Consider the following 20,241-nt stretch of genomic DNA (forward strand, 5'->3'; position numbering starts at 1 on the left):
CTGGCTGAGAACCTTCTGGTTACAATGATGGAACCTTCCTGTGCTTCATTCCTTTCTGGAAGCACAGGCTCCAGCCGGAGCACACCCACCTTATCCGAGGCCTCGGAGGCCAGCAGGTTGGTGGCCAGGGTCTGGAGCTTCTGGTGGGCCACATTCTTGAGGGCAGCCAGGCTGCGGCGGGTCATGGCCTGCTTCAGGTTCACGGCGGGGTGGCTCAGCGAGTCCACGGCCGCTGGGACGGCCTCGTCGCAGGCGTTCAGGATCTCCACCGCCGTGATCCCCATCACGCACCTGTCCAGTGCCCCTGGAACGGTGGGAGGGACGGAGAAACAGCTCAGCACCCCAAGCAGCACAGGTGCCGCATTACTTTCTGTGTTTTAACAGCTGGGCTCGGAAGTAACATTCCCAAAAGGATGGAACTTTCCCTAAATTTCCATGAGGTTCACAAACCCCCCAGTGTGATTCTGTACCGATCACTGCTTTGGGGAACACCTGGAGAGATAAGTTCCAAATATAGATGAGCAAAAGTGTTTTAGTTCTCCCCTCAGACACAGCCTCGACAGCACTAAAAGCAAATCTGTATTTACATGCATTAAAAATGCATTAATCAACATCTCTGAGCTCACCAGTGTCCATCTGCCAGACGTACACGGAGCCATCCGAGCATCCCACCACCAGGTAGTCATCGGACGGCCTCCACTTGATCACTTGGATTGGGAAGAGGTGGCGGGATGCCAGCATGATGCATTTCTTCTCCCTCAGACTCAGCAGACCCACGGAGTGATCACTGGCAACGGAGCAAATACAGTGCTGGACTCTTGCCTGATAAAGGAAAAAAGGGAAAAAGCTTAATCATAATGCAGGGAGTTGGCATTAAAAACCTTTCCCCCACCGGGCAGAGCAGGGTGACCAAAAGCCTCTTCTATAAACAAAACTCAGGCACCTCCACCTATGTTCAAAATCACTGAGGTCACTGGGAACAGAACTCCCTGAGCAGAAATTCCCTTTAATCCATCCTTTGCACATCATAAAGAGCAAATGGGTATTAAACCCCATTTTGTTAAGCAAACCCCAGCGTTTTCGCTCAGTGTCACTCCATTCATTAAATTCTATTTATTCAGCTAAGTTACAAGAGGCAAAATTGTCTCTAGACCCTATTTTTAACAGGTTTGATAAAGCCCCTACTTTCAATCCTTTATATAATTAAAACAAACCATAAATAACAGAATAATGGAGCTCTTTTTAGTGAAGCTCTTGCAAGAGTTGGGTTGGTGCTACATCTCCAGCATTCCACATTGCATTCCCATTCTCAAGGAGGACTGAGGTGCTGGAAGGGTTATCCTAGAGAACTTACACTGCAGTTTTCTGGTGGAACAAGCAGCTGGGTGATTTCTCCCCCGTGGACACAGAAGATATGTTTCATCTCTCCCGAGAAGATATCCCAGATGATGACAGAGAAATCCACCCCGCCTGAGATCAGGTACCTCTGGTCGTAGCGGGAGGAGACCTGGTGAGGGTACAGCAAACACGTGACCTTGTTCCGGTGGCCTCGGAGCGTCCGGTGAGGGGGCCAGCCTGCGAGGTGGGAGGACAGGGGCAAAAGCACAGAAAAAGAGAGGAGAAACAGAAATTCAACAGAACAATCAACTCCCAAGTGTTTGTTCTGCAACTCAGATCCCATAACTACGAAGATAATGTTATATGGAACCCACATATCCAACACCAGCCCAAGCATAACACGTGGATCCCACCAGGAATCCTGGTAGGTCCTTCCCATGGAGATTTCTACTGGCACATCAATACCCAGCCCTGCAGTGCAGGAACAATTCTGGAGAACGCAGGAGATGCTCCCCTGTCTTACCTTTGCTCCTGCATCTCAAAGGCCCCGGAGAAATACCCAAGCTGCTCTTGCGTGCGTCAGAGCTTAAGGGATTCCCAGCACAGAACGGAACAGCAGATCTACAGGGTTTCTGCCTGCGGACGGCCTGCTGCTCCCCGCGCCCGTACCTCTGCGCAGCATGTGCTCTCCCTGCAGCAGCTGCACGATGGCAGTCTGCGTGGCCGGCACGATGACGATGCTGCCGTCCTCGCGGCCGCACACCAGCCGCCCGTGCGCCGGGATGTACACGCTGGCCGTCACCCGCAGCGGCTCGCTCACGTTGGGAACGATGCTCAGCTGGTCGATGATCCCCGCGGGACGAGGGCTCAGCTGGTCAAAAGCTTCCTGGAGGGATATGGAGGTGGTTGTTTGCAGGCCTGGGAAAAGGAGGGAAAGTATCAGCAAGGGCTGAGGTGGGAGGAGTTGAGCAACTGCATCTAATGGGAGGTGTTGGGAGTTGGAATTGGATGTTTCAGGTCTCTCCCAGCCACTCTGGGATTCTCTACTGGAAATGGACTCACTACAAGAATAAAGCTAATTAAGATTTTGAGCATATCTGAAAAAATGAAGTTACTACAGCTCCTATGATTAAACCCCAACTTCATGATCTGTGGGAGAACCAGCAGGGCTTTATTCAGCAAAAACACACAGAAACCACAAAGATCTGGCTATTAATTAGGTACCTTTTGCACCCTCCTGCTGGTCAAGGGTGTCAGGCACGCTCCAAATGCACAGTCTCCCTGAGGAGTCTCCTTGGATTAAGAGCCTGTAGGAAAACTCTCTCTGGCCACAGAAGAACCGAGTCACTGGAGGACATATTAGGAGCTGTTCAAAAAATAAGGAACAGCCTCAGACCACGCACCAACCACGTGCTCAGCTTCAAGCTTCCTCCCTTTTTAAAGCAGGACAAAACCTCACACAGCCCATTAAAAAGCTCCAAAGAAACAGATGTACCTGTTTATCTGCTCTGTCCAACACGCTGTACAATAAAGGTGGAATCAAGTTTTCCACTGCTTTCCCCACATCCCTGCGGAATGAATCACTGGCTGGCAGGCAGCTGGGTGTAAGAATGAAGAAAGGAGTAAAACTCCTTGCACTTAGAGAGTGATTCCTACAGTAGGACACGGATGTTGCTCCCACCCTCATGCTCTGATCACATGAGGGCGAGGAAGGAGTTCCCACATGATTGAGGCGGGAATATTCAAGATAAAACATCATCTCTACCCAGAACAAACACGTCTGCACATCACGAAGATGTCAGAAGAAAAGCCTTTGATTTTACTCTTGTAAGTTTTAGTTCCTTCAATGTCCAATTCTGAATTAATTTTATAGTTTTGTATTTACACGCCTTCCCTTACCGGACCAATATTTCAGTAGTTCTTCAATTAATTCCGTTCAATTCAAATTAACCCGAAATTAAACAAATGGGGTATTTCTTTGTTGAGTACCTGGCTGGTAATTTATAGATGAAACTTTGTCCATCCTCTGTCCATACAATCACTTTATCAGCTGCCACAAAGTCTCCACCAGTCCAGGTCTGCTCATTTTCACTGGGGACTGAACATAAGAGTGAATAATCTCCAGCATCAAAAACCTGAGAGGAAACAGCAAAGTCTGTTGTTATTATAAGCAATTAATTACACATTAAAATGGCCAGGCAGCAACTGATTTTGGGTTCATTATCACAGAATCATGGAATGGTTTGGGTTGGAAAAGACCTTAAGGATCATCTTGTTCCAAACCTGCACCACAGGCAGAGATTTGGATTAAATATCTAGAAATACACTGAATATATAATAGAAGTACATTAAAGAGACTTGGAGCATCTTCATCTAAATGTTTTCATGTAGTTTAATTGAGATTCCTGAGGGAGAAGATCTGGGGATTCTGCCTTACCCTCCAGTACTTGGAGCACACGACCAGGAGCGAGCGCTGGGTGAAGGCGCAGAAGGAAATGCTCTGGCAGTTCTCGCAGTAGATGGGCTTGGATTCCTCCTCAAACACTGGGGTGGTGTCCTAAACCAAAGAGAACCAACACTAAACCAACTCTTTCCTCCTCAAACGGAACTCAGGACCGTGCCAGAACCCACAGAAAAAGGACCGGGGCACTTCTCAAGGTGCCAGATGGCTGACTCCTACGGAAAACCTAAACACTCGGAGCAGTTTTTATTCCATTACTCCTACTAAGAAGATCTGCAGGAGCACGTGGTGTCCTCTTTGGGCACTTAAGTCTCCCAAATTCCCCAGCAGGACAGATTAGTGGTGCTGACCTTGCAGCCAGGTAGGAAGCTGGAAGGAAGCAGATTCCACTCCCACGTCATTCCTAACTAGAAGGTGATTTTTCCTTACAAGACGTTTCTGTGAAGAGTTGATTTACCAGAGGTTTGAGACCTGGGGCAAGTCTCCTTTAAGACTTTTATTCATTAGTATCCAGGAAATGCCAAATAACAGGGAGCTAGAGATAATCCTGAATAATGAATATTTCTAAAAATGGTATGGCCTGCTCAGCAAAATATTAACCCAAATCATTGCATGGTACAAATAAAAAACACATTTGGAAAAATTGGAGATAATCCTACACTTAATTTGGAAATCAGTTCTCTGAGCAGGATTAGGAATTCTGATGGCAACTTAAAGCAGTACAGGAAAATTCAGGAAGTTGATTTTCAACTGGCAAAGAGGAAAAGGAATATCAGCAGCAGAGTATCAGGAACAGAACCCTCCATCCCACCAGGAAGTGCCACTAATCCAGCAGCCTTTGCCTACCTGCAGCCGACTGACCTCCGAGGTGATGATCCAGACTTTGAGGATGCCAGTCACAGACACAGCCACGACAGTGTCCTCTGGGAAATACAAAAATGAGGCTGAGGCACAAGGACTTCCTCACTTGTGCACATCTGAGCATGAATTAAAACCTGATCCAAGCATTCCTGGAGCGTTTGCTTCCGAATTGAATGTTTATTTGCGAAGGTGGGCACGGAATAAGGAATAAATGAAAGGCATTAGCAGGAAACGCTTCATACCAGAGCTCATTTCCAGTTGTTCCAGCCATTTATTTGTGGTGGGGACAACAGCTGAGCTTTCCCACTCCAGGATTTTGGGAATGCCCGGTTTACAACTGTTGCTGAGCCTTAACTCAAGAGAGAAGTCCTTCAGTCAGGATCTTCTCCTCAGTGTTCCCCAAACCTCTCAGGAATTCCAGTCTCCACAACAGGAACACCCGAACAAGACATTCATCTGCCAGAAATTAAAGCCCACCAAATGAACACCAATTAGCAGAACCAACCAGGTCTGAGCTCAGGTGACACTTCAGCCCGTGCCAGCTGATCCAGCTGGAGCAGGATTCCCAGGGAAGCTGTGGCTGCCCCATTCCTGGAAGTGTCCGAGGCTGGGCTAGACAGGGCTTGGAGCAACCTGGGCTAGTGGAAGGTGTCCCTGCCACAAGAAACAATCACCTTGTGTCCTGTTGGACCGGATAATGGTCATGGAGCTGATCCAGTCAGGAGAGATCTTGGATATCAAAGAATAAAGCACTTCAAGGCTGGTTGCATCCACGACCAGAATTTCAGGGTAATGTCCATGGCATAGGAGCCTCCCTTCCCGCTGCGTGCCGACTGTGAACTGATAGAACTACACAGATGGGAACAAACACAAATCAGAATCCAGGTGGGACAGGGATATTCCTTCGTTTTGCACCTGCAGTGTGTTTCCCAAATCCCAGGAGGGCACTTCCCGCTCTGCCATCCCTCCCAGGACTCACCTGGATGCCGGTGTGCGCACAGGCCAGCTTGGTGAACTCGATGCACCTGCCATCGTTCACATCCCACAGGCACATCTCCCTGAAACACAGGCAAACTACATGGAAAATAGGCCAGGCTTCCAAGCACTTACCAGCCCTCTACGTTGGGAGGAACTTCATCTGAACCATTTATTAGGGATTAGATCAATTCTATTTAGAGAAACTCAAAATCAACTGGACTTTCCAGCCCTCCTGAATCCACACAACCTGCTGCTCCCTCTGAGGATAAATTACAGAACCTGCAGGAGTTCAAATGAGCAGCTATTCCCCATACTTACAGTACTTTTTAATTTCAAACTTTATATACAAATTTAATCAGAACAGAATCTGTGAGGTACTTTCTCCTTTCCACCAGATAGATAAATTCCCAGTGAAAACACATTTTGGTTCCAAATCCAATGGGAAGAGATTACTTAGCCCTGAAGTTGGTCCAAGGTGGAAATTCTAAATTCTCCCCTCAAATTCCTTGCTAAAAGATTATTCAGGAAAATCATTCCCTACCATCCCTGGATAAAAAAAATCTCTTATTGATTTGGATATCAATTGCACAAGAAATCCTTCCTGCTTCTCCCTCTAAACTACTGCTCTGATTAATAAATAAAACCAGTCAAAAATAAAATGTATTTGCTGAGGAATTTTTTCTTGAGGATAAAATTCATCACAGTGTTGAAATATGGATAAATTAGGGACAAATTCCCATTATTTCAGTTCTGCACATCAATAAACACTCAGAAACTCACCCACTCTCTGATGCACTCACTATATACTGCTTTTCACTGGAAGCTGAGGCCTTGGATAAACAAGTAACTGAGGCTGTATGACCAAAGAGCAGAGCTCTGGGATTGATCTGGGACCAGGGAAAGAAAACAGGAAGTCAAAATCACACAAATGACCAAAATATCCATATCCCAGCTTTCTACTTCATGTGTTATACATCTGTTAACACGTGTACACACATTTAATTAGCACAGCAGTGGATGGATCATCTTGGAAGACTTTCTACTTCAAACAGGAATGAGAATTTGGGGGGAAAATGCATTTTGCAAACTCCTCTCAATATTTACAAATCAGGAGCTGAATGTGGCTCAATTCAATTTGAACTGAGTTTGGCTGAATGAAAAAAATTGTGTTGCACATTGTTTTCCCCAACTGAGTTCCTGTATATCCATAAGCAAGGGGAGACCTCAGAGCCCCTTCCAGTGCCAAAAGGGGCACCAAGAGAGCTGGAGAGGAACTTGGGACAGGGAATGGGATGCCAGGAAAAGGGGGAATGGCTTCCCACTGCCAGATGGGATACTGGGAAGGAATTCCTTTTTACAACATTGCTTTCTTTAAGCAGCTCAGCTAGAAAGCAACTAGTTTAGAGCAGCCCCAGGAAATTGGAATGAGTTAAGAAAACTTTCCTACAGGAGCAGCAACAAAGTCAGAGCCAGAACACCTCTTGGTAACCTGGAACAGCGCTGTGGGAAGGGCGGAGCAGCCACCCAAGCCTCAGGAGAGGGAGGACAGGCTGAGGGCATACTCCCCGCTAGTGGGAACGGGAATTCTGGATCCACTACCTGCAGGTCAGCACCCAGGTCCCAGAGGCAGATCTGCCCGTCGTGGCAGCCGGTGACGATGACAGAGTCATCCACGAGCAGCAGGGAGGACACACAATGGGTGGGGGCACGCCGGCCCCACAGCACGATGGGCAGCACCAGGCTGTTCCCGGCCATGGCCACGGAGCGCCTGCAATTCCAACAGAACGACATCATTAGCAACATCCTGGGCTGTTCCAGGCCATGGCCATGGAGTGCCTGCAATTCCAACAAAACAACCAACAGCAGCAACATCCTGGGCTGTTCCCTTTGCTCATGTTTTTGCCATCTTTTCCCCTCATGTTTCTACCATCTTGTCCCCTCCCGTCTCCGCCATTTTGTCCCCTCATGTTTCCCGCCATTTTGTCCCCTCAGGTTTGTGTGTGTCCCTCTTCAGGGATCCCCTCATTTCTCCTCAGGGAATGCCCTCATCTCCCCACAGGAATTCAGTAACATTCCTCAACCAGTCCCTTAAAAACACACATCTTCACAAGTTTGATTTCTTACACATCTTGCAAAATTTTATAGGCTTTTCCTTACCCGTATAGGGACAAACAGCACACTCCTGGGCACACAGGGATTTTTGCCCAAATCCCTCTTTTAGAGTAATTTTGAAGTAAAAAATGTTTTAAGTCCCGAGGCTGAAGCCATTTTTATACCCCTGATGTTGTTATGTCCCTGCTACACAGATATTCACGTTGGAATATGGGATATCCTGCCTTAGGTGAAATCAGCCTTGTATAATCCACTGATAAACTGGATCCTGGCCACTCTCCAGCAGGAAATAGATCCAGCACTATCTTTACTGCAACATTTCAGATCTTCCGAATGCATTGACACAAAAAACACGGTGGAATTTCAATTGTCCCCAGGCCAAAACGGTCTCAGTGACTGAGAATAGAAACTCAAGTTGTGGCAATAAAACCCACTTGGATTTGCACAAGATTTAAACCCCACAACAACCCTCTGTTTGTGGTAGCAACACTCCCAGCTTGCTGAGCACTTCCATGTTTTTAGAACTGAGGTTTTCTTATCAGCGAAAAGGTCGTGTTAAATAAATAACCAAACACTCTTTATGGATTATCCTGTGGAGGTTTATGCTCTGGACTTACCCCAGCTCAAACCAGAGCCAGAGCTCTGATTTCAAGGAGCATGAACACATCAAAACAGGCAGGATTCATGGAAGAAATATTTTTAAATATGTGTGCTTTCCTTTTTTTTTTTTTTTTTTTATAGCTACATACAGATTCTTCTACTTTGAGGTACCCAGCAATGTCTGCATTTTTCACAGGTCTGTAAACCTGTTTCACAGCACTTCAGAGGGAACAAATCTGAATTATGGCAGAAAAATAAAGGTCAGCCTGAATATGAGTGAGGTTCGCAACTCCACTTCCCATTGGGATAACTGCAGGTATCCCGGCGATGGTTACAAGGAACCAACAGGCAAACCAGTAGCGTCCTCCTGCCACGCAACGGGGAGGTCTTCCAGCCCCGTCTATCCCACTCCATCCTGGCAGTGTCCAAGGCGAGGCTGGACAGGGCTTGGAGCAACCTGGGATAGCAGAAGGTGCCCCAGGCCACTCCAACTTGGACACTTCCAGGGATGGGGCAACCACAGCTTCCCTGGACAACCTGTGCCAGGGCGTCGATGGATTCCAAGACATTCTTGTCACCCCTCATCCATGTAAAAACCACAGGAACTGTTATTCCATTTGATGGATGCTGCCACCCTCTGCAGCCAGAGACCTGGAACACGACTGTGTCCATGGAAAAAAGGGGGAAGGGAGGGAGCAAGGGCAGGCTAATGAATGGCTAAGGATTACACACGGCTCCCAGGAGGCTCCTGATGAGTCAGGGATCAGTTGTGGGTTTTCCACAAAATCCCCATCACAAAATCAGTAATATCACATCAAATTACCCTTCCCAGTAAAGCAGCTCATTTCTGGCAGCCCACTGGACCACCTTCATTAAAAGCTATTTAATTAAGAGCTCTAATTTAATGATCATGATCAATAGAGACCAAAAATCCAGTCTTTCTCCACACTGAAACCACACCTGGCCCTGCAGTGTTAATTGTTACGCAATGCTGGATCAATTGCTCTGTCTGGACCATCACAACACAGAAAAAGAAATTAATTCAGCATTTTAAACAACACGGTGACAAACAAAGAGCTACAATTAAACCAGGCTTGGTTTGCAGGGAAATCATCATAAAGATGGAATAAAAGCAGGAATAAAGCATCCAGATGCAACAGAACAAAATGCAAATATCAACAACAAGAACAAACACACCCACAGCAAACAGAAATACCCACCCTACTTTTGTGAGGAAACAAACCAAGAATGACTAAACCAGAGCTGAAAAATGCCAATAAGCAACACAAAAATCCCTTCCCACTCCTCTGCTGTCCTACTGCTCCCAGTTCAGGGACCAAGCCACAGTGATCCTGAGTCACCTGGCTGTCAAAAACAGCTGCATTTTTAGATAAATACAGAAACTCCCCTACCGGGGCACAGAATTACTGCTTGAGATCCTGCATTTACTGTTGCTGCATTTAAAGCTGCTTCTGAACACTTTCAAACCCACACCACTCTGAATAAAGGGAATTTTCAAAAGGAACATACAGGAGGACATTACAACATACAAGAGCATTAGCACATAACTACCCTAAGACATTCCAGATTTTCCATGCAGAAAACACATTATCAACCCCCTGACAGTCCCATTTTAAACCCAGTTCTCAGAATATTTCATAGCAAGGCTCTGAGAGAGAGAGGAAAAAGAAAAACTACCTCTTTCCTTCTAGTTTTTGACTATGGCAGCGCAAGGCCTTCATAAAAAACTTCCTTTTCAGGAAAAACCACATTTTAATTCCCCAGGAATTTGGATTCCAGAGCTCAGCCCCGGCAAACGCCAACTGCAGCCCCTGCTTGCACCAAAATCCCTTTTTGTCTGAAAACAATCAATAATTCCATTTTTTGACATCAGTGATGACAAACTACAGGAGCAAATCAACACTGTCCCAGTGCCAAACGAGCCCAAAAGCAGGCTGGGAATCATTCCACACCAATTCACACATTCCAGTGCTTTAGAACTCCCCAAAACCCACTATTTCCTGTGGAAAAAGGAACTTGGAAGTGGAAAATGGAGATGCCACGGGTAAAGTTCTTCCTGCTAATACTTCTCAGTCTCCATGGGGTAAATCTGTCTCTATCGCTTCCACAAGTGCCAAAATCCTGGTTTTCTTCCCAAAACACAATAAATTCCATGTACATAGGGATATACACACCTATCTATCGAACCGTCCTTGTATTCATTTTGCTCCACTTTAAATTCGCTCTACGACATAAAGCACTGTAAATAATGATAATAAAAAATAATATATAAATAATTCTTATCTTATAAATACAACAAATGCAGGGATGTGGGAATACATGTGACAGTATTGTACAATAAATACAACAAATGCAGGGATGTGGAAAAACACCTTCCTGAAAACAGGATTGAAAAAAATTTTAAACAGAAAGCAATTATTTAAATGAGGAAATGAACCCAAAAAATGTTAAATAATGTGTTAATCTGACAGAGTAATCCACTGACTCTTTGAACTGCTCTGCTTAAAGGTGGGATTTAGGCACATTTAATAATCCCGGATCAATTCTTATTTGAGTAAAGCCAGTAAACTGATTTTTCAAGTACAAGGTATTAAATACTGAATCCAAGACTCAACTAAACACCTTTTCAAGTTGTTTACCCAGAAATCCACAATATGGATTTTTACAGCCACAAAAGCCCTCAAATGCAATAAATCCACGGGAGGAAGAGGTAAAACAAAAGTCAACCCACCTTTGTTACACCAGAGCATGGCAAAAGCCAGGAGCTGCTCTTCCCAAACACTCCTATTTTCATTAAGTAAGGAATTAATCTCAGGATATGTGGGGACACTCCAATAATCTGCCCCCAAAATACTATTAAATAGCACAAAACAGTGTGAAATAGTATAAAATAGCTATGAATGGGCTGTTTATGCATTTGAGAAAAATCTAATTATTTTTAATTTAATTACAGATTATACTTTCTATTCATTACTTAGGGATGGAGAAAATGGACAACTGAGGGAGAGAGAAGACAATGAAAACACCTTCCCAGGATACTCAGGAGGTTCCAAATCAAGACAGAGGAGGAAATACTAATTTGGGACACGAGACTGGAGTTAATTGACACCTCTGGAAGCCACTTGCAGGTTTTCCTGGTGCTTAATTTGATGACACACTAAACCCACAGTAATTCCTCCTGTTTCAAACTGTCACAAAGGACAGTTATCCAAAGCAGCTGGAGAACACCAAATCCCATCCCTGGGTGCCAAGAGCACCGCGTCTGGCACAGGAAAGGGAAATAAAACTGGGGAAGGCTGCGAGGTAGCAAAAAAGTGGCATTAAAAGGCATTTAAGCCCCCCAAGAGGATCAATTCCGCATGAGGAGCCTCTCCTCAGGTAAGGCTCCGTCAGCACAGATGGAAACCTCCATCCATTAATAACCTGGTGCACGTTCTGAAAAGGTGAAACTTGAAATTCCAACCCCAATCCTGCCCCGTTAACAGTGCGGGGCCGGTCCCGGTGTCCCGGGGTACCTGGGCTCCTGGGTGCTACAGCAGCCGAATCCTTGGGCTCCTGGCCACGCGAGTCTCTGGATGCCCCTGAATGCCCGTGTCCCTGCACCTCCCGCTGCCGCAGCCCCCTCAGCACTCCCGCTGCGGATGCTGCGGGGGCCTGCGGAGGGCCGGGGGCTCCCCCCGCCCTCCTGCTGTGAGCGAGCCGTTCTCCCGCCCCCGTCCCGGGCCGCACCTGTTCGGTCCCGCTCCCGGCCCGCTGCCGGTGCCTCTCCCGGCCCTCACGCGTCCCGGGCGCCGCGGCCCCGCCGCGCTCGGTGCGGCTGCGGCCGGATGACACCTCCTCCCGCGACACTGGCGTAAAGCCCCGGCCGGCGCACTTGACGGCAGGCGCCGCCGCCACGGAAACTGCCGGGTTCCGCTCAGGGCGCGCAGGGACCTGGTGACTACTTGCTTAATTAATTAATTAGCGATTACTGTAAGGCTTTAACATTACAACAGGCGGGAGCAGAATGTTGGGGTATTCCTGGTTTTGAGCAGGAAAAGAGCAAATATGAGACATCTCGAAGTGACATGTATTATGTTGTGTTATAGAGTACCTTGGGGCGTTGTCAGGAATGACGCTGCAAATGGGGTCAGAGAAAATCCTGGGTTTAATTTCGGTTTTATTTTGTGGTTAATACAAGCGTTTATTCGACTCTTATTTCCCCCCTTTTCGCTTCAGCGTTTATTTCAGAATTCTTTTCAGTATCGCGACACATTGGCTTTACTAAAAACCATAATTTAAGGAAGCTGGCAAAAATTGACATCAGTTCTGCCTGCAAGAGAAAAGCGTAATCCTCATAACGTCACCAAAAAACGAGTTAATGACGAAACTAGGAGCAAATTTTTAATGTTAAAATTCAAAGGCGCGTCTCCCCTCACGGAGTTCCCGCGCTTGCCCGTTCCCAAGATGGCCGCCGGCGGCATCAGCCCGTTCCCGCCCTTCCCCTACCCAAGATGGCCGCCGGCGGCATCACCGCGTCCCCCGCTGCCCTGTCCCAAGATGGCGGCGCTGCCGCCCCGGCCCGCCCCAAGATGGCGGGCGGCGGCCGGGCGGGAGCGGAGCGGCGCGGCCGCGCCTGCGCTCGTCCCAGCGGTGCATGCCGGGCGTCCTGCCCGCCGTGACGCTGCACATCGCACCCGGCACCGCCACCGGGGCCCGCGGCCATGGCGGGCGTGAAGGTGATCGCCAACGACACCGAGTTCCAGCCCGAGCTGAGCGCCGCCGGCTCCCGCCTGGCCGTGGTGAAGTTCACCATGAGGGGGTGAGTGAGGGCGGGACGCGGCTCCGGGAAGGGCTCCGGTGTTCCCGTGTTTTTATTCTGGGTTCCTGCGAACGCGCCGGGCGCGGTTCCCCGGCGCGGTTTGCAGCGTTAGGGACGCTCCGTAGCGCGGCAGTGAAGTCGCAGCATCAGCACCGTGTTCCCAATTCCTGGGATAAATTCCCATTTTTTCCCGCCGAACCCGCTGCCCTGCGGACCCGCCAGCCCTCAGGTGCTCTGAGGGAGCAGGGGCTGCGCCGGTTTAAAGCCCCATTAAAGAGCAGGAAACGGATGGAAACAAGGTTCTTAATGTTTTATTCAGCACTAAAAACACCTGAAAACTTGGAAAAACGTATTTTGGCCCCATAAGACTTCGCTGGTTCCTCACCCCGTTTTCCCAGGACAAGTGGATAATCCCTGTTCCCCTCCTCAGCAGGGAGTTACAACTGTGGTGAAATCGGGATAAATTTGTCACCAAAGAAACCTCAACAACTGAATTATTCCCCTTAATCTGTGGAAATTAGGGAGAACAGTGATAATCTCGAGGGTTTGGGGCTTCATAGGGCACCGCATTATTGTCTGGCTGCTGCCTCTTAGTTCTGGGGGGGATTTTGCCACTTTTCTGCATCGGGTTTTTTTGATTTCACTTTTCATTTCTGTTTCCCGGTGAGAATATCCCTTTACAGGAATTGGTGCAGCTGAGCACTTCCTACACTTTTGCTGGCACAGTAAAAAAGACATTTTTTCAGCCAAGGCAATGCAGTTCAATCAAAAGAAACCAGCTCTGTCCTCTCAAGGCCAAATAAATATCGGAATAACTGGTTACAGGTGTAAATGAGATTTATTGTGGGAAGAATTTTATGATCCCGGAAGCTTTGACACATTTTGACCATTAAATATTTAAGTTACCTGTAAATACAATCTTTTCCCGGGTGGTAACACAGACTAACTATACGATTTTTTTGTAAATAGTATTTTTTTGCTGATTTTGCCCTTCTTTGTAACACTTTATTGAGCGGGACTGTGGTAAAAATGCTGCAAGACAGTAAATTGCAGATTCCTAAATGTCATCCTTCATTGTATCACCAGCTGGCAGCCAGGTAGGGAGGGTATTTTTACACCCGGATATCAGGAAGAGCAGGAATACTCTGGTTCTCTTTGGGGCAGGCATTGAAAAATAAAAGAAAAGTGGAATTAAGTGGAAGTGTCACTTTTTCCGCAGGTGTGGCCCTTGCTTGAGGATCGCGCCCGCCTTCAACGCCCTGAGTAACAAATACCCCCAGGCAACGTTCCTGGAGGTGGATGTGCACCAGTGCCAGGTGGGTGCTCCAAAAGCCTCCCTCTGTCCGGGGGAAGGGGCTGGCAATGGGAAGTGGAGGGAAAAGAGCGGGGAATGGGGAGCTGCAGGGCAAACCCTTCGGGCAGGACGCTGCGAGCGGTGTCTGTGGCTCTGGCTGCGCTTGGTGCATCACAAAGAGCCGGAATACGGAATTCTCCCAAACTGGGAGAACAAAATCCCTCCTCGAAGAAAATATTCCTGCAGTGCCCGCTGTGCTGCCCTTCCTTTGGGCAGTGTAAAAGCACATTCATTAATTAAATAATTATCAGCCCCCGCTGCCTGTGTTGCTAAAATAATACTGTTAGACATCGAACACAGCACTAGTGTGAATTCAAAAGAGCCTTTCCAGCCAAATATTGGTGCAATTCTTGAAGAAAAAAGGCAAAAATTCAATGAGTGGATTTATGAGTGGCACTAGATAGCTCCCAGTGGTGCGGGTGAGACTGACCTAAAGCAGTGAGTGGGGACTCCCTTCTGCTCCCAGGGCACGGCTGCCACCAACAACATCTCGGCAACCCCCACGTTCCTGTTCTTCCGGAACAAAGTGCGGATCGACCAGTACCAGGGAGCAGATGCCGTGGGCTTGGAGGACAAAATCAAACAGCACCTGGAGAACGATCCTGGCAACAGCGAAGACACAGACATCCCAAAAGGATACGTGTGTATCTCCCCAGGGTTTTACTGGAATGCTTGTGTAGCTCGGATGTTAAAAACCCCCTGGTTTTCAAACATACTTGAAGTCAAATAATTGGATTTTAGGCAAAGCTGCCCAAGAAAATCACTTGTCTGGGCTTCCTTTTCCAGAAAAAATTAAAATACTGACATGTATACATTTATTAAGAATGAAAAATCTCCCTAGTCATTAAAATGAATTTAGTGTCCTGTGATAAACCTTTTCCTTCTCAGCCATCCCAGCCTGTCTTCCCAAACATTTCATAAAGTGAAAAAAGTCTCATTCTTTCTTTTCCTAATGTTTGTTGAAGTGGATGGTCCTAAAGGTGTTCCCTTTGTGTGTTTTTGTGCCTATGAAAGAATGAAAACTAAAAAAGATGGCACAGGAATACTTGGGAAAGGTGATGTGCGTGCCCTGAGTGGCACACAGGAATTACTTCCTGCTGACTGTGACTTGATTCATTGACAATTAATCAATAATTCCCTCTTTTAAACGCCTTGGAGAGCTGGCAAAGTACGTCTGACGCTCCTGTTCAGTGTTGGTACCACCTGAGGGTGGGGGGGGGGGTGTGTGTGTGTCCCTGCCCCTGTGGGATGTGCAGGGGGACAGCCACTCCCAGGGCAGCTCCTCCATCCCCGTGGTTCCCACTGTGAGCAGCTGTGCCTCTGTTCCCAGATGGATCTGCTGCCGTTCATCAACAAGGCTGGCTGCGAGTGCCTCAACGAGAGCGACGAGCACGGCTTCGAGAACTGTTTACGCAAAGATTCTTCCTACCTGGAGTCCGACTGCGACGAGCAGGTGCGGCCCGCACATTCCAGGGGATTGTTTGGATTCACGTGCATATTCGACTGCAGGAGCTCTGGGACAGGCTGGGAGGGTGTAAGAAAAACCGGGGTGCAAAGCTCGTTGTAGTTACCGCTTTCCACACTGAGAATTCGTACTTTGCTGGGATGTAAAGGGCCCGAATGTGTGGAATAGAGGGAAATGACCACATGATTTTATTCCAGAGCTCCCTTATCCCTATTTCTTGTGCTGAGTTGGTTTTAAATGAAGAAACCAGTGTTTAATTGTGGCTTTTTTTCCTCCACAGCTGCTTATCACTGTAGCTTTTAGTCAGCCTGTCAAGCTTTACTCTATGAAACTTCAGGGGCCAGACAATGGTGAGTGAAGTGTCTGCTGCAAATAGAATAATTTGTTATAGATTGATATGCACGTTATGGTTTGATACACAAATAGAAGTATTTATTGTCGTTTGATACACAAATATAACTACTTATACTTTGATACCCTGCAAAGAGACACTTGGATTTAATTCCAGGCTTAAGGTGAGAGCCACTGAAAGATGCATCTTATTTTTTTATAGTAACTCAGCTCACGTTGTTCACCTACAATTTCATAATGGCACGGAATTCTGAAATTCCCTGTGGAATGTAATGCACATATGGAATCACACCCTTCTCTTTTACCCCAGGGCAAGGGCCAAAGTACATCAAAATCTTCATCAACCTCCCGCGCTCGATGGATTTTGAGGAAGCGGAACGAAGCGAACCCACCCAGGCCCTGGAGCTGGGCCCGGATGACATTAAGGAAGATGGGATCATCCAGCTCCGCTACGTAAAATTCCAGAATGTCAACAGTGTCACTGTAAGTCCCTTTTCCCTGAGGGCACACAGGGAGCTGTACAGCCAGCCACAGCATTCTGCAGCCTGTGGGAGGGACCTGCCCAGGAGTTGTCTCGGGGGCTTCAGTGAATGCCAATAAATTGATCTGAATTTAATTTCAGTCAGATCCCAGGGAAGTGGTGCCTTCTTAGGTCCTGGGTTTGCTGGCTGAACGTGGGAAGTGGAAGCTGGGAACATCCCAGCTGGGGGGTGGGTTTAACAAACTGCCAGGAAAACAGCAGTGTTCTCCGTGTAATTATTTCAATGAAGAGGACAGAGACCTCTGTAATTGGAAAAAAGCTTTACTTTGGTCAAGTCAAACACTCGAGCAGCCGATGCTTTAGGTATTAATCTGGGGAGGAAAGCTTCACTCCTTTTTTTGGCTTTTTTGCCTCTTCAGTTGTTTGTCCAGACCAATCATGGTGATGAAGAGACAACAAGGATCACGTATTTCACATTCATTGGCACTCCCGTGCAGGCCACCAACATGAACGACTTCAAACGAGTGAGTTCCTTCCTGAGTCCCTTCCTCACACCCCTGGGGAGCAGCTTGAGCCTGCTCCGGAACGGGCTGGGGGAACAAACCCTTGGTGGTGCCACAATTCCAGGCTCAGGGTACTTTGGGAATCCAAGGGAAAATGTGTAGCTTTGTCCTGGATTTTTTCGAGCTTTCTACAAGGTTTTGATCATCAGCTTTGTAAAAATAAGTGGTAAGAACTGAAAATGTGAGGGGCTGGCAAGTTACAAACACCAAAGGCAACATTTTTTTAATAGCTGTGAGGTTTATATCTTGATTTTGGGACTCCCTTTTTTGGAAGATTTATTGTAAAAAGGCTTATTTTAAAATAAACTGCTTCAATAATGAATTTATGGTACAAATACCCTCTAATTTCAGAAGGTTAAAAGCACTAACACCAACATGGCACCTACTTAATTTTTAGCAGCAAAACTTGATCTTAACTAAACTTAAAACTTAATTTCTCTGCTGGTAATAAGTTAATAAATGAGTTTAACAGCTTTTGCTGCCTTTCACTGCCACTCAGAGTCATTAAAAAATTGTTCCACTGTTCTAAAATTAATAGATTTTAGACCTTCCTTGTTCTCCCCAGACTAGAAATATGGGAATTGCTTTTCGATCTGCTTTCGTTGGGTTTCTGTGGCTTTTTAAATTGCATGGAGAAGGTGTCTGTGGACACAGCACCCCTGCAATGGTGCTGGCAAGGGCAGGGGGAGAAGGAGCTGCTCAGAAATGCAGGAGCAGGGGTGGATTGGGAGCTGGTGATCCTGCCTCAGTCACACCCTCGTGGACACGCTGTGTAATTATAACACTATTTTCCTTCCTGAACATGGTGTTGGAGGAGAAGGGAAGTCTTTGGATGGATGGAGAGGGGGCCACCAGGGAAAACACTGCTGCTTCTGTCCTCAGAGAGCAGTGGGGAGAGCCACAGAGGAACACTGACTGGCTGGGGGATACCCTTGTCCCCTCTGGAATAAAGCCCTGCTTCCTCCTCTGACCTGCTCGTTTGCAGTACAGTTTGGACACATTTTGCTGCTGCTTTGGTTCTTGTAACACTCCTTTTGTTTGTTTTCCAGCTTAACTCCCCATTCCTAAAGAACTAAAAAGGCAGAAGAAATTAAAAGTAATAACGGGATTGGTGTGGCCTCGCTCTTCCCCCTCCCTCTGCTCAGCTCCCACCCTTCCCAAATCCTGGAGCATCTTCGCTTCCTGACTCACCAGCTCAGCTTTCCCCTCCTCTCCCTGCCCCAGATCTTGCCTTAGACACTTCTCTTTCCCAAATTCTGTTCCTTTTTTAACCTGAACTTGCCATTTTAAGGCCACACCAAGCAGTCCTTTAACAATCCAGCCTGGATTGAATCCTGTGGAGCTCTGGAGCAGCTCCCCCAAGGCTTTTTGTTAATATCCCAGTGGAAAGGGAGGACCGTGGATCAACTTGGGGGGTAATAAAGAGTTTCCTGTGGGAAGGTGGGATGGGATGGGCAGAAAATGGGCGGGGTTGAGCTGAGATGCTGAAATACCCATATCCATATCCATGTGCTGGGTTTTCCAGATAATACACATGGGCCACTTGTCCCTCTCTGCCTCCGACTGGTATAGAATATTTTCGTTGATATTCCATACTTGCTAATACCTAATCCTTAATCCTTTAACTCTGGTTTTCCTTTTTTCCCCTCACTTCTTTGCCTAATCTGTGTGTGAACACAGTTTGGAACCACGCCAGGAATAAACCAATTTACAGGAATGCCAACTTTTAACTCTGGCCGTGGGCTTCAAAAATGCTTTTCCTAGCAGCTCTTAATCACTGTGGGACAGAGAGCTCAGCTGGACAGTGAGAATTCCTGCCTCCTGCAGCCTGACAGGGAATGAACACGGGGAGGGAGCAGGAAAAATGCTTCCAGCAGGTCCATGAGGTTCAGGCCTGGGAGGGCTTGGGGGTTTGTTTTTAATAACTGGAAATCCCTGGATTTCTGGATGGTTTCCTTGGTTTGAGCTGCATGATGAGGTCAATATTCAAAGGTGCCAAGGGGAAGGAACAGCCTCACATGGAGCATCCGGGGGGTTCTTCCCGCTTGAGTTTCTCCTGGAGTGTGTTAACGCTTGATGTTTAACCTGGGATTGGGGTGTTCTCCTGCAGTTCCAGCTCTAACTCCTGCCCCCAAGCCGAGGCCTTGCTGTGTCCCTGCACTAAACTCGGGATTTGTGTGTGGTTTTCCAGCCCTTAACCCCGCAGGGATCCCCAGATTCCCGGCCCTCCGGAGCTCCCGGAACGCACGGTCTGGACTCGATCCCTGGGAATTGCACTTAAATCTGCTGAACCAAGAACGTCCTGCCCAGGTTTTCAACTTTATTCCCATTTCTTTTTCTTCTTCCAGGTAGTTGGCAAAAAAGGAGAGAGCCACTAGGAAGCAAAGCCACTGGAAGGCCTTATCCCAGTCCAAGATTCCCACTTTTCTCTCCAACTCCTGGATAATTGCTTGACCATAACCAGAGACTGTCAGGTTGATCTACTGCCATTTCCAATAAATCATTGCTTTCAGCTGGAGTGTGTTCCTGGTGTAATCCTCCTCCTCCTCCATGGATTTGTAAATAAAATTCCTGACTTTTGCCAAGTTGAATTTTGTTACTCCAAGAATTGTGGCTCTTTTGTTCCACTGAAACTTCCCAGCTCCGCTGAGAGTCACATGTTAAATACAAGTAAAATTGGAGTTTCTTTGGATTGTTATTCCCACAAAATACAGATAATTCTTGGATAGGAGTAAGTTCACATGTTTAATTCCCATTTCCCTTTAAAATCAGAGCAGAGGACACAGATTTTAAATCATCATTCCATGAACTTCCACCAAATTCCTGACTGTTCCAAAAGTTTTTACTATTAGAAA

The 20,241-nt window shown here is 47.1% G+C and overlaps 2 protein-coding genes across 6 annotated transcripts in view; one reads left to right on the forward strand and one right to left on the reverse strand.

The window, feature by feature from the left end:
* WDR7 (WD repeat domain 7) overlaps nt 1-12,203 on the reverse strand; it is a 43,853-nt gene extending 31,650 nt beyond the window's left edge. For 2 of the 3 annotated variants that reach the window (XM_048291361.1, XM_048291360.1), the window contains exons 1-14: nt 12,101-12,203; nt 7,238-7,406; nt 6,419-6,525; nt 5,640-5,718; nt 5,335-5,509; nt 4,646-4,722; nt 3,776-3,895; nt 3,328-3,473; nt 2,834-2,936; nt 2,563-2,704; nt 2,008-2,256; nt 1,355-1,575; nt 627-822; nt 90-304 (exon numbers count right to left, since the gene is read on the reverse strand). In XM_048291361.1, the coding sequence (XP_048147318.1) occupies nt 90-304; nt 627-822; nt 1,355-1,575; nt 2,008-2,256; nt 2,563-2,704; nt 2,834-2,936; nt 3,328-3,473; nt 3,776-3,895; nt 4,646-4,722; nt 5,335-5,509; nt 5,640-5,718; nt 6,419-6,525; nt 7,238-7,393 (1,986 nt within the window). In that variant the 5' untranslated portion in view covers nt 7,394-7,406; nt 12,101-12,203. Of the gene's footprint in view, nt 1-89; nt 305-626; nt 823-1,354; nt 1,576-2,007; nt 2,257-2,562; nt 2,705-2,833; nt 2,937-3,327; nt 3,474-3,775; nt 3,896-4,645; nt 4,723-5,334; nt 5,510-5,639; nt 5,735-6,418; nt 6,526-7,237; nt 7,407-12,100 lie in introns of those variants that run through there. The other variant, XM_048291362.1, reaches the window with a different exon arrangement.
* Nucleotides 12,204-13,003: 800 nt separating this feature from the next.
* TXNL1 (thioredoxin like 1) lies at nt 13,004-19,977 on the forward strand. Of its 3 annotated transcripts, XM_048291109.1 has the most exons (9): nt 13,004-13,172; nt 14,392-14,488; nt 14,993-15,166; nt 15,857-15,979; nt 16,272-16,341; nt 16,653-16,825; nt 17,243-17,347; nt 18,912-18,952; nt 19,735-19,904. In XM_048291109.1, exons 1-9 carry the CDS (start codon nt 13,075-13,077, stop codon nt 19,736-19,738), a joined length of 885 nt encoding a protein of 294 aa, XP_048147066.1. In that variant the 5' UTR covers nt 13,004-13,074; the 3' UTR covers nt 19,739-19,904. The 3 variants fall into 3 exon arrangements, with proteins under 3 accessions (XP_048147066.1, XP_048147067.1, XP_048147068.1); XM_048291110.1 differs by lacking the exon at nt 18,912-18,952 and having other exon boundaries at nt 19,735-19,977; XM_048291111.1 differs by lacking the exons at nt 18,912-18,952; nt 19,735-19,904 and adding an exon at nt 18,436-18,854.
* The last annotated feature ends 264 nt before the right edge of the window (nt 19,978-20,241 follow it).

This window comes from Corvus hawaiiensis, chromosome Z (genome assembly GCF_020740725.1).
Source record: "Corvus hawaiiensis isolate bCorHaw1 chromosome Z, bCorHaw1.pri.cur, whole genome shotgun sequence".
In the NCBI taxonomy this organism is placed as follows: domain Eukaryota; kingdom Metazoa; phylum Chordata; class Aves; order Passeriformes; family Corvidae; genus Corvus; species Corvus hawaiiensis.